This window comes from Physella acuta, unplaced genomic scaffold, assembly GCF_028476545.2.
Source record: "Physella acuta isolate Inbredline_101_S28 unplaced genomic scaffold, ASM2847654v3 ptg000089l, whole genome shotgun sequence".
Lineage (NCBI taxonomy): Eukaryota > Metazoa > Mollusca > Gastropoda > Physidae > Physella > Physella acuta.
The window spans coordinates 328,569-342,574 of record NW_026731609.1 but is presented as its reverse complement, the minus strand read 5'-3'; the positions used below and the strand labels follow the sequence as shown (position 1 = coordinate 342,574).

The 14,006-nt window shown below is 33.4% G+C and overlaps 1 protein-coding gene across 1 annotated transcript; it reads left to right on the top strand.

Annotated features, from left to right (window-relative positions):
* Positions 1-3,266: 3,266 nt before the first annotated feature.
* Positions 3,267-13,953, top strand: LOC131927656 (uncharacterized). Its single transcript, XM_059283416.1, has 11 exons — positions 3,267-3,383; positions 5,844-5,943; positions 6,701-6,806; positions 6,944-7,379; positions 7,480-7,604; positions 7,849-7,947; positions 8,059-8,358; positions 8,588-8,730; positions 8,980-9,027; positions 9,501-9,816; positions 10,394-13,953. The coding sequence occupies exons 2-11, from the start codon at positions 5,866-5,868 to the stop codon at positions 12,559-12,561; spliced, it is 3,819 nt and encodes a 1,272-aa protein (XP_059139399.1). The 5' UTR covers positions 3,267-3,383; positions 5,844-5,865; the 3' UTR covers positions 12,562-13,953.
* The last annotated feature ends 53 nt before the right edge of the window (positions 13,954-14,006 follow it).

Genomic DNA, 14,006 nt, shown 5'->3' with positions numbered 1-14,006 from the left:
GCACGGTGTAAAATGTAATTTAATGCTAAAAATTATAGATTTAAAAGTTTTAAATGCTTTTTTTACATGAAAAAATGATTTTACAGCCGGCAAAATTATATATTCAGAACAGGCGCCCGATTTACCATAAAACTGTTATAATTTAATTAACACTTAAAGTTTAAATAGTTTAGTCCAAAATTGTTTCTAGAACTAGATCTACTTAGATTAGTTAGATTCACTATTGCTTTCATGTTAATAGTAGTAGAACTATCTATAGTGCTTACATTTTATATCTAAAAAACATTGAGCAGCCTTACTTTTAATATTATTCTATTAACAGAGCAAGATGTTAGCATAAAATAAGGGGAAACTGAAAGTCCTGCCAAAAAATATTGTTTGTGTAAGCAACAACAGGACTCCTAAATGTTTTTGAAGGAAACCGTGTCAAATGTTAGTATTGTATGCACTTTGCTTATTATTTATAATGATGTAAAGTTACATGGTTGATATCTAAGTAGGTATAACGATATACAGGCCTACTATATAAGTCAGTATATTTGAAATGCTAATTAATAATTTTTATTCACAGACATTTTCTATACTCCGGACCAGGGGTCTCCAAACGTTTCAGTCCGAGAGCCGCATTACCTATCAAATCCGTAGTTTGGAGACCCCTGCTCTGGACCAATGGAAGGATCCCTTACTAATATTAGATTCCATAATTTGATTTGATGCCAGTTCACAATCATGTATTACAATGCCCTATCAGGATATTGACCTGTCTTTTTTAACCTGCTCTAAGATTTCTGATAATTGTACAAGTTACAGACCTAGCCATTTTTAGAAGTTGACATTGATCAATAACTAACTATAAATATACTGATAACAGTAAATTTATGCTAAACATGTCATGATTAGGGACCAGAGTAACAAAACTAGATGAACATCACAAAACTATTAGGATCATTTAAAAAAAATTTCAGTTAAATTAGTTGTTACTTCGTCAGTTTTTAAAATGCATGGAATTTCTTATTATTATAGTATATAAGTAAAGTAATAGTATGGTTATTTAGTTTATTATAACAAAGTAATGCTAACATGTTTCCTACACAATTTATATTACTTTCTTAAAAGTAAGGACACTTTTTGCGAGATGTTAGGTAATGAAAATTCTTAATTTTGGGCGTTAAGGAAGGATGCCTTGTATTGTTTTGCAGAATGATTATTTTATGTTTCTGTGTTCATTATATATTAAGAGCATCGTGTGCTTTAAGATGGTGTAAAATTTATTAAGATACCTTACTTTTTTTATCATTTTTTAAAAAAGGATGAAATTTCTAATTTTTATAAACTGACCTTGCAGAATCGGGTCTTGCTAATTACTTTCTTTACTAATTCTTTACCTGCTTATTTCATATTAACCTGCTTTGAATTTTCTTTCTTAGAACATTTATATTATTAATGTGGCTTAATTAGTTGATTTTTTTATAAATGACTGTAAATTGACTTTTTGTCTCCCTTTTCGTGCTTTGGTAAAATTGTGCTTTGGCTCATTTTTATGTGAATAAATTTATATTTATATCTGTCTGACTATCTTGAAAAAAACTTGGGTTTGCTATTTGTTTTACTGGCAGTGTGTGGAAGAAATTTGAGAGTTCTAGCTTAGTTATATTAGAAGTTAGTAGGGGTCTCAAATTAAAGCTAGGCCAATGCAAAAATTTAATTTCAGTAAAACAATAAAATAGTTACATATTTGGATAGGGGCTGTCAATCTGATTACAGATCAGTTTGAATTTTTTAGTCATTAAAAAACAGCAGTTTTTTCAGACAACCGGGGTAGACCCTGAAAGAGGAAAAATACTGGGAGGGTATGGACCAAATTTTTAAGCGTTTTTCACTAAAAGTGGTATAAAAGCCAAAATACTTTATCAATTGATGTAATTTTAAGACATTTTATAGATTTTTGTATGCTGAATCCAATGATGCTATTTTAAAAAGTGTCCTTCGATTACTCAACCTACTAATCTCATAGATTATGTAATACCCCCCTTTCAATTTTTTTTAAAACATCTAATAATCAATGTGATAAGAAGTCATTCTTTAAATGTAACGCTATTTTAATCTATAATATGACATTTGTATATGCTGAAGCTAATGGTAGATTTAAAATGGTCCAACATTGTTACATAACTATCAAATGTTAAGGTTATGTAATCCCACCCTTTGCTCAAAATATACCATGAATTTGTTTTAAAATCACTTTTGCTCATTGTCAGTTAACTTCAAGTTAATAGCCTACTAGAAGAAAATATAACTGCGATGATGTCATGAAGATCCGCAGGTGACTGTCCAGGTAAAAGAAGTTCTTTGATTTTATCCCACTTGCGATTGCACATAAACATGATGAATAGATCTGGACGGCTGTAGTTGCGAACATAGGTCATCACATCCTGTGCGTACTCGTGTAAGTGCCGTGGGCTTCCTATGAATGTAGCTGGCAAAATGACCATTTTCCCAATATCATTGGGATTGGCATCGGTAGTAGTTGCTTCTGAGCGCAGTTTGGCTTGATTCAGTCGAATAAAAAGAAGTCGTTCGCTCTCAATTTTAGCATACATGTCGACAATGTACTGATGGAAAATTATTCTCTTGATTTTCAATTCATGAATCATCAGCCGATAAGCATAGTACTTCATAGCACTAATTGTTTCTAGATTTATCATTTTGATATTGAAATGATACCCATCTTCCCCTTGTCAAAATATTATGGGGTATACGGTATTGTAAAGCAATGAGTAAAGCATCATAAGTCATAAGACCGATGCGTTTCACAGACTGAACATTACCATTTCTCATTTCTGTGATAAAGAATAATATCACGCGAGTTGAACTCTTCGCCAGCTATGACAATCGCGACTTCATTTAAAGTTGGTGAGTTATAATGTCTTTCATGCTGGCCGACTGGTTTTTTCTCAGCTCCCTGGTCAAGCGCAGTCCTGTATAGCCGAACAAAAAACTGTATTGCTTATGCTCTGCTGTCTAGACTTGATTTAGGAGATTAGGCCTATGTATGTAGGTCATCTCTCATGTCCAGGTTTTTATTAATGGTCGTAGTTTCGTAAGAATAACACTTTGTATATTAATAAGGGGGTTATTGTTTAATGTATCGTTTGATCTGATATCTGAGTTATTTTATTATTTTTATTGTTTCGGACCGATAATTATTTTTCTAAATTGATTACAAGGAAATTACAATTTATGCGGGGAAAAAACTGCTCCTGGCTAAACGTAGGTTATGGGGTCATGTTGTTATTTTTACAGGGAATTTTACAGGAAATGTTCTGGGTCAGTTGCATACTATTTGAGTAAGGATTTGCCTTCAGTTTTCATCAAAAGTGAAGGTAATAGACTGACGTGTTGCTTTATGTTTGGCTTATTCACTTTTAATAGATACTCAGCCACACATAGTAAAGTTAAAGAAAACTGTTAGTCGTCCGGTAAATGCAAAATCTTACAATCTTCTAGATTTCTAGATCTAGTGACTCTAGTCCTAGGCAGGAGTTGGAGTTATTTCTTTCAGTTAAAAAAAAAGTGTAATGAGTTAGTTTTAATAGATTAAGATCTAGATCTAGGCACTTTTAGGCCTAATGCTAGAACTAGTACTAGTAGAATAGTTAAATAAGTTAAGTAGATAGACCTACTAGATGTTTAGGCCCTAACTAATTTAAGTAGGCCTATACTATGCCTATTAAATATCAATTAATATATATATATACTTATATAGGCCTAGGCCTATTATTTATTAATATTTAATAGGCCTATTAAATTAACTTAAAGTCAAAGACTATTGTTTAATTTATAAAAAGGCTAGGCCTACACCCTATTTAGATTTGATTTATTATTTAATATATAATTTAATAATTTATTAGGGCCTATTTAATAATTTTATATTTATTTAGACCTAAGTCTAATTTTTTAGTTCTCTCTGCATACTATTTCTGACTATTTCAACAGGCCTATGCAGTATGCAGTGCATAGGCCTGTTGAAATTTTATGTGATGGCTGACCTCTTTGATCAAACTTTCCATTTAGTGCAGGGGTCTCCAAACTATGGCCCGCGGGCCGCGGCCCGCGATGTCCTCTTATCCGGCCCTTGGAGATCAATTTTGTCCACGGAAAAAAACGTTTGTTGCTGATGGCTGAGGAACTTTGCCCAGAAAAATCAAAGACATGCCTGGAAGGAACTGGCCCCCGAACTGAAATTTGAAAAGTTTGGAGACCCCTGATTTAGTGTAATTTCTTCTTGCTCAGATAAAAGTTGATTGAGATTTGTCTACGTTTACAAGACCCCGTTTTCCTAGGATAACTGTGGGTTTTGGGGGTTATCCACAAATGACGTCACATTTGTTTGACAATTATTATCTCTCCCCTCCCTACAGTCACACATCACAAAAAGCCAGACCCCCACATTTAAAAAGACGTCACATTTCATATATGTTTTTGTTTTTTAAAACACCTATTTAGGCTGAGCATGGGTCTGACCACACTATCCCTTCCTATGTTGAGGTCACAGAAACAGGTGAACTTTACTTCACCTGCCCCATGTCCCGATAGGCAACTTTATCATTCACATCTAAAAAGATGTTTTTGTCTTTTATAAAACGTCAATATTTTTGTATAAGATTTTCTGAGCTCGAACATCATTTGAATAATAAATGAATAAATTGTCAAAGCTAATGTCAAACTAATAATAATGAAATAGAACCAATCACATGTGTTGTGATTTTGCGCTGTGCATTTTCTATGAGGGAAAATTAAAACATAAAAATTTAACATTAACATGATGTGTTTGGAAACCATACCACCTACATACTATACTATCATCTTGGCCAGCAAGGCGCATATATCATATGGTGAAATTATAGGGAGTTATTAAACTTAAGCCAGCGTAAAAAAAATTACGTGAATATTATTTTAAAATATTTAAATTAAAATTTAGCCAATTCCATTGCTAAACAAAGATTTATATAAAATTATTATGGCCTGAAATAGTTTAGTACAGAATCTCATTATTGGCTTGGATTGTAGAGTCTAGTTAAAGCTAGACCTACAATTTACAGCTACGGACAGACGAAAAATAGCTTAAGTCTAGTTTAAATCTGTATCTCTAGATAAATTCTTTGACATCACCAATTAGATGATCTGTGAAGCTAAAGAGCAAAGATTTATATCAAATATTTAAAGACTAAAATAGTTTAATAAAGAAACATAATTATTTATTGTATTTTTATACTTTGTTTTTTGTTTCTAAATAATTAATTTTGATTTGGCCTGTCTTTAGAGCTAAATAAATTTATTGTATACTCCAATTAAAACTGGCTATTGGTTATTGATAATAGTGTTGGAACTTAAGAAAAATAGCAAACAGACTTATTTTGTTTTTACAGATTTTAGAATATATAGTTAACACAACACAGTGTTGTTCAAGGTGTGTTCACTGCCAAATGAAATGAAATTTTTTTTAGTTTATATATAGAAAATAAATACTTTGGTATACCCTCCTCTCTAACACCCCCCCCCCTCTTGGAAAAAGGTTTGCAAAAACAAAAACCTGTATTCAGTGAGCCATGCAAATACTAAATAAAAAAGTATTAATAAAATTTTCTTTAACACAAGCCTTCATCAACTTCATGTGTATCAATATTTAGCACAAGGCGTAATAATAAACTTAATAGTATTCATTATAATCATTGTGGATACTAATATTTATCATTTTTAATAAACTTATCAACAAATTTTTGTTTGATTGCATTTTGATTTGGTTTAAGTAACTGTGTAACAAAATAATGTATTTTGATTAGAAATAACATCAGATGCCAGGATATGTCAAATACTCAGGAAAACAGTGAGGCACTAGCTCTCTCAGGTTGGACTGTTGTTGATAATCAAGGAGAAATACTGGTCAGTAAAGTTACAAAATATTTCCGTAATTTAATTTTGAAATGGGAAAAATTCTAGCTAGATAAATTGTTGTACAGTTTAGGAGTATTAATATCTGACTGTTGATTGTTTCATAAAATAACTTGGATGGTAGTAGCTTGCATTTTTTAGAATTGATAACTTAAGTATTGATAAGGTTAACAATGAGCAATGGCCATCTGTTACCCTGTAATTGGTTTTGTGACCCACTGGCTCACAGTTGGTGTGCAAGCACAATGTTTCACAAACAAATTATAAGAATGGGATAAAGCAAGAGATGTAATTAAAAATATCATAGGACCGATTAAATATATTCAAGATATAAACAGAATAAAAAAATAATGAAGACTCTCCTTTACAGGTCAACGTTGAATTATAAAAAACTTTTAAAAATGTAAATTGATTTATTTATTGCCATGGGAACTAAACCAAATTCTGCACTCATTTAATTACACCTATGGGACATCACCAGTTGTAGACAAAAACAAGGCTCTCGGTTACATTACACAACCCTCTGTATGGCTGGAGAGTAGTGGAAAACACATTTGTCCCTTCACAACAATGCAGAGTTAAATCATTTGTTTTTCAATTTTAATGTAGCCTCAGTATTGAAACTAACTTCTAAGAGCTATTTAGTTTTTTAAAGAACCTGACATGTTTATGGTATTTAAGTGAGATTATCTAACTTTCTAAAGAATAAATAAACTTTATTGATTTAAAAAAAAATCTTTTAACTCAGTCAGGAGATGTAGACTCTGAATCATCTGAAAGTTCTATTGAGGTGGTTCATTGTGAAGGAGATGAGACTGTCTCATATCATTTGAAAAACAGAGACCTTCAGTCAGGTGACTAATGGATTTTAACCAAAATAAGTGTTCTGACATGTGTGTGTAATATATATATATATATATATATATATATATACACACACACATACATATACATTTGATTTTATGTCTAACAATGGATTGACTTTTTCTAGGAGAGTTGAAATTGCTAGATCATGGAAGTGATGACTTGCATTACACGTCATCCAATGATGAAAAACTGCATGATATTCTCAACATCTCCTGCTCTTCAAATCAAGAACAAGAGGAGGAATATATTGCAGAATTATCCAGACAGGAAGACACACATTTAGAAGTCCAGTCGAGTTTGTGTGATGCTGTTAACAATAGTAGTGAGGAAGTGGGCATTCCAACATCAGCTGGGTCCTTTGGTACCCCTGGACCGTGTGTCTCTGAGGTAAACGAAGAGTTTCCCTTGCAGCAAGGTGATCCAGCAGGTTGTAGTGAGGAACCAGGAGGTTCTGAGTTTCATTCACCTTTACCTACACCAGATGCTGAAGCAGTTGCTGGCAATGATGGTGAAGTAGTTGAAAGTATGGGAGCCTGCTGTCTTGAACTGTTAACTCAGAGGTACCCTCATTCATAGCTAATAATTTCATTTCAAGCTTTGTGCTCCTTAACCTGCACAAAAACTCTTACCAGAAATACATTATATGGCTATGTTTTTCAGACAGCCTAGTGATTTAGTAGACAGCAGTTCAACTGAGGAAAAGGCATCTTCTCCTTGTTCTGTAACTTTCGAAGACACAGGCATTGTTATGTCACCTGTCAGTGACTTAACAGGAAGCGATACAGGTAAATATTACTAGTTACAGCAGTCTTATATACACTGGATGATGTGTTTGAGATTCTCTTATTACAGCTAGTTCTTTGATTAATTAAGCATATTAAAAATATTTTCTACTTAATTAAACTCACATTCATATATTTTAAAAAGTTGTTAAAATAATCTTGTGTGTTAAATTTACAATCTTGCCATTTGGGAGCTATATTAATTTGTGTCTTAACCTGCTTAAAACCAGTTTTGTTTTTTTTTCAGATTCAGATTTCGTTCGGTTGGATTCAGAGGAAGACAGTGAAAATGTACAACCACCTGCTTCTTCCATTGCTCCAAGTTTCAGTTTTATGAGGGCTTCGGGTATGACTTTTATAATTGCTTGGAAATTATCCTGCTTGAATTAGTTCAATATTACCTATGAGCAACAAAAAGCTGTAATTCTAAAAATTCTAAATTTGTTGATTTGTCTAGTGTATGAACAGCACAGATTTGACAATGCAGAAGAAGAAGATCAAGATGATGATACAGAGTCCTCCAATGAAGAAGGTGTTGACGATCGCATTGAGAGTGAGCAGAGTGAGACTGGTTCCCTCTCAGCTCATAATGATGTTGGAGATCTGTCAGTCTTTGCTGATATTGGCGACTTACCACTAGAAGCTGGTCCAAGAAATTACATTCATTGCCCAAACAACCATTTGAGTACCATCCTCAATATTATTGTGGTCCTTGCTGCTATCCTCACTATGGGTATTAGCTTAGGAATCATCATGGGCAAGTGAAAATATTGATTTTCAAATATTTTGTTGTGTAATGAATTTTATTTTACATTAACAGAAATCACCTTAAAAAGATGACAAAGTATATCGCTATTTAGCATCATAAAACAAAATATTTCATTCTTTTAAAAATTAAAATACAATAATATAAATTAAATTTGATAATTTATACAGAAGCGCAACAAATGTAACACTTTTTTTACCATGTTTTATATCATACAAAGCTACTGACCTGGAGATTGAAGAGTGGCAAACAGCCTACGAGGTACAGTCAATAAAAGTTTACCAACTTCAGAGCCAGATCAAAGAGCTCCAGAAGGGTGAAAGAAAGTTGCAAGAGCTCAACAGCATTATGGACAAGTTAAAGGTTGGTGCCCCATTTGACTCGATAATTTATTAAAACAAAAATATTTTAATCCATTTAATTTATCCACAATGCACAACTGTTTATATGAGTGTATTTTAGCCTTAGTTTTTAATTTTTTAGCAATGTTTTGTTAAGGTAGTCTTATTTTAAACACATTTTGTGAAGATCTCAGCAGAAGGTTAAGAATAGATTAAAGTTTTTATTTTGCTCATTGTACATGATGCTGAGAGAAGGTTTCTTTTGTTACAGCTGCAGGTTGGAAGTTATGATACAGCTTTACATATTTTAGCAACAGATGTGAGTATGTTAGACAATTTTTAAATCATTTGTTAAATCTAGTTGAGTTTTTAATTCTTTAGCTAATAAACTTTTCTAATTTGAACAATGTTAATTTCATTCAAGAATTGTGATGGTCTTTTTTTTTTATTATGTAGGTGTGATTTACTTTAAATTAACGTAATTTTACTAGCAACACTTGGGGCACATTAAGCAAATAATGAACAATGGTTTTAAGCTTAGGTCCAAGCCTGTCTAGGGCTAATTCCTGATATTGAGTGGTGGGGCTTGAATTTGGTGAATTTCCTATAAAAGCCTTGACATCCATTTCAAACAACAGCTTCATTAGTATAGTTCTTCACAATCTTTAAATATTATTTTACTCTTCAAGCTTGTATCAAATACCTTTATCTTTTTTTTTTTTTTACTAAATGCACTTTTATGATGGTTCATGATTCTAAAAAATAATTGAATTCAGATCATCAACTTTTCAGGGTGAAGAAGATGGTAAAAGTTCTGGAGATGGATTTTCAATGATTAGAAAAGTCATCACAGATTTCGTTGTTTGTGAAGAACTGAGTCAGGTCATGAGGTATCATTGCTACTTAAAGCTACGGCCATTCATTGAAAGCTACAGCATAATGAAAATTGAAGAGCAGCAACAACATAAGCCCACATATGCAAGCACCACATATGATACTCTTGTAGACCTGGACAAGGTGACACAGGATGATAGACTTGTGCAGGACAGCCAAGACATTGAAAAACCAGTCTCAGAAGGTCACAGTGCTGCTGACTTCTTACAAAAAAGTAACAAACAATTGTGTACTGTTTTATTTTAGTTTATGAATAGGACATTAGCTTTTGCTCTTTGACAGATATCCCTTGCTTGGGAATTCCTTTCTTTTCTAACCTTCCTTTTCTTTCCTTCTTTTCTTTAAAAGATGCTGTAACAAGGTTGAAAAACTTACTGGACAAAAAACAATGTACTAATTTAGGTTTGCTAGTTCATATAGTTTACATTTTTTTTAAAATCTTTGCACATGAAGGGATTGTGTCATCACTCATTTGTTCTGGCGCCTTTACTTTACTACACTAGGGTTAAGTATCCATTAAAGCCGGGGGGGGGGGGGGGGGGGACACGACGACTCAGGACAAACTTGAGCCTCAAACTCAAGACTTGACAGTCAGCTTGTCCACTCTGTCCCACACAGTTGACTAATTAAGATTATTTCTGTTTGTGATGTTACTTATGTTATTGTTATACAAAGTTTCTTCCATTTCTATTTGTGATGTTACTTATGTTATTGTTCTACAAAGTTTCCACCATTTCTATTTGTGATGTTACTTATGTTATTGCTATACAAAGTTTCTTCCATTTCTCCAGGTAGAGCAGCTCTTCCCATTCCTTTAGATATCAAACAACTCCAACAGTCTTTAACAAGAGAACAGGAGCGAGCCCTGCGCTGGCAGCAGCTGTACTTGTTGGAGCGCCGGCAGAAGGAGAGGGAGAGGGACAATGAGGAGCTGGAAGATGAAAGAGACAGGGAACAGTGGGAGAGTGAGAAGGAACATGCAGAGCACGTGGAATGCATTAAGAGGCTTTTATCCACCAATATCACTACATTAACTCAACACATTGCTAAATGGAATGTTTCAGTTTTTGATGATTTTGCTAATCTTTCCTTGCTTTTATCTGGAGTTGCTGAATTGAAACAGTCTGTTTTTGATTCTGTACACAAAGTTTGGGAAGGTGCTGAAGATTTGATCAATAATTTACAAAAAAATACTTTAGAAAAGTCCCCTCTAAAATCTTTGCAAGAAACAGTACCGAATAAAACAATGATTATGGATTACATCAACGTAATTTTAAACGACATCAGAAGGGGGAGTGATAAAGACACACTTGTAGACTACCTCCAGGAGAAGCTCATCATCCTGAAACGCAGCATTGATAGGATGTCACATTCAGACCCTATACACACCGCTTGGAAGAGGGTTGAAGAGATTTTACTTCAATTTGCTAAGGTCACTTTTGACACCCAGAAGTGGGGTGATGTTGCACTGGATAAGGATACTCTGGTCATGTACGTAACAGATATTATGGAAGATTTTAAGCAGTTGTTGGCTGCAGATTTTAATCTGAATGGTGAAGATGTACTAGAAAGCATTGTTAACGAAGATGAACATTACCCTTTCGACAACATTGACCGATCCTACCATTTTAGTCATAAAGCATCTATGCCACATGAACCAACACCCCCATACAGCAGGGATAAGAAAGATGGTTATTGGCCACGTCGGCTTGGGAAGCTTTTAAAGAAAACAGGGGCTTCTGTTGGTAGAAAGGTGGCTAACACTTGGCATAAAATCAAGAACATCTGGCATGAGAAGAAACCTTCTTTGGTGAGAATGGTTGAAAGTTTGGGTCACAATGTCATCCAGGTATCATCAAAGCTTACAAAACTATGCACCGATCTGCCAAAGTCTTTGTTGAGTAAAGGAAAGATAGAGCTGGATATCCACAGTAAGTGTGTATCTAAGGTTAGAAAAATGTATCAGCAACAGCTTCTACAAAATCCTTGCAGAACTCTAGGCAAATTTAGTGCTGAATGCAATGCTGATAAGAAACAGGTTAAAAAGATGATAAAAACCATCAACAGTGAGTTTTCTCGCCTTTTAAAAGTTACGCCCATATATCTAGAAAATGTTAGAAAAATGAAACAACGTAAATTAGAAATACTTCAAAGAAATTTCAAAGATTTTTATAATGTGAATGCCAACTCTAAGTTACTTCTGAAATCAGACCTAGAGTGGGTTAAGTGTCAGAATCAGTGGCTTTCAACAGCATTTCAGCACAAGATGAATCCAAAATACCATGTGGAAGAAAACAAGTGTGACTCAATCAAACCTGAAGTTGCCTTTGAGGCACATTGCCACACTCAAGCTGAGCAGGAGGACAAGAGAGAGGGGAATAGTGCACAACAGCATTTTGTCAATAAAAAAGATGGCTCTAGTTTTATGGGACAAACTTCTTTTGCTAATGGTAAAGATGGAGGAGATAACCCTGATATACAAGGGGATGCTACCCGAGCTAATACACATATTACCCTGCGCTATCTTTCAGATTTTGAAACATCTTTTAAGGAAATTAATATGGATAGCGGAGATTCATTAGAAAACAATAATACCAATGCTGAAGAAGAAAACTGGCTACTGGAAAGAGCAAGATATAGATTAAATGCAAGAAAAGAGAGAGAACGAGCGGAATGGATTTTTAACAAAGCATCCGATAGAGAACTGCAGCGAAGACTTGACTCTCGTCAGTATGAGAAATCTCAATGGTACTTCAACAGAAGAGCGAAAACATTTGCTTGTGATAAGGCTGACAAGCATTGTGATAAAAGCTACATCTTAGAAGAAGAGCACGGTCCATCAGAGAACTGGTACACCAGACAGGCCTATGAAAGGCAGAAGGTGAGGGAAGAGGAAAAGTTGTCTGATTGGTACTTTGAACGAGCAGCTGAACGAAGGAAACACCACAAAACCTTTTAAACATCTATTGTGGCCTTTAACAGCATTCCACATTATCAGCAACCACCTTCAACCAACATAAAGAAAAAAGTGGAAAAAAAATATATTATTTTATAAGCAAGAAATTAAAAGCCCACTGAGAGTAAAACATATATGATGGACTGTCACTACTAAAATGGATTCACTTTTACATTGTGAAATTAAGATTTTAAAAATGAATTCTGTTACAAGAAGAAACAAAATCTGAAAAATAAATGCTAATAATTGTAGGCATCTTTTGAGCCTTAGCTGTGAACATTCAAATTCCTGCACCTCATTTGATTATTGTATGATATTTAAACAGAATGTTTTAGTGGGTCTTATTTGTTTGCACACTGTCAGAGTTTGTTGTGTTCTCCACATATAAGCAATATGTATAGTGTGCTTACTAAACTTGGATATTGTCTTGTTTCTAACCCCTGAGTCGAATATATTTTTGTATTTGTTTTATACTAAATTGTTCTAATGTATTTTAAAGTAAGCGACTTTGAAAAATTGATTTACTAATTACTGCTAAAAAAAATTATTCTTTTGCCTCATGCATCAACTAATGATAACATTCAGTAATGTTTACCCACTCATCATAACATCGAGAAAAAAAAATGTTCCTTGAGTATTGCTTTTTATAATTGGAGAAATGATTAATATTTCGTACAACACTTCTATTTAATGTTTCTTTCATAGTTGTCAGACTGCTGAAATGTTAGAAATTCAAACCCCTTGTGGTGAAATATATATCTATTTTGTACATTTAAAACAAATTTAGGTAACTTTTAAAAATAGAAAAGGTTTAGTATTTTGTTTTGTTAGCAACACAAATATGTTTTGTTGCATTTTCACCAGACACTTTTATACTGCAGGAAACAGCTCATGATAAACAAAGCTTTTTTTTTACATTAATGTACAGTCACTGCTCACTGTCATACATGCTCAAGAAAAACAGCTGTTTCTTTTCAATGAAAACTCTGATCTTAAACATCGTGTTTTTTTTACGCGTCTTGAAACAGGTTCATCTACTTAACTTTGATGTATCAGTTATAAAAGAAACAATATATCGTCTGGTGTTATAGTGTTTTGTATTTTCAGTTTTGTTTTTCCCCCTTTAAATGGAAGGTAGTGGTTATGCAATTTGTTTTTGGTTACGGTTTTAATGGCTTAGGGCACAATTTTATTTTTTAAAGTAGGACCAGTTTTGTAGCATAAGATTAAGCAAACATAACCTAGTAGCTTGTTTAACATCATAACACATTGTAAAATTATGAAAATGTAGCAACAGCTATGACATTTCTGCATTGCTTTGTTTTGTTTTATTAGGCAATTAATGTACACAATTTTAAGAAGTAAAGCTATTAATAAAGTGTTTGCACAATCTAAGATTTGACTTCTTGAAAATTATTTTTGTAATCTGTAAGTTGTATAGTTTATGT

What these genes read in the sequence shown, in the direction of transcription:
- LOC131927656 (XM_059283416.1), top strand. Translation starts at nt 5,866, where the DNA reads ATGTCAAATACTCAGGAAAACAGTGAGGCACTAGCTCTCTCAGGTTGG. An exon ending in CTTAACAGGAAGCGATACAG is followed by an intron (nt 7,605 to 7,848) that starts GTAAATATTACT and finishes TTTTTTTTTCAG; the next exon opens with ATTCAGATTTCGTTCGGTTG. An exon ending in CAGTTTTATGAGGGCTTCGG is followed by an intron (nt 7,948 to 8,058) that starts GTATGACTTTTA and finishes TGATTTGTCTAG; the next exon opens with TGTATGAACAGCACAGATTT.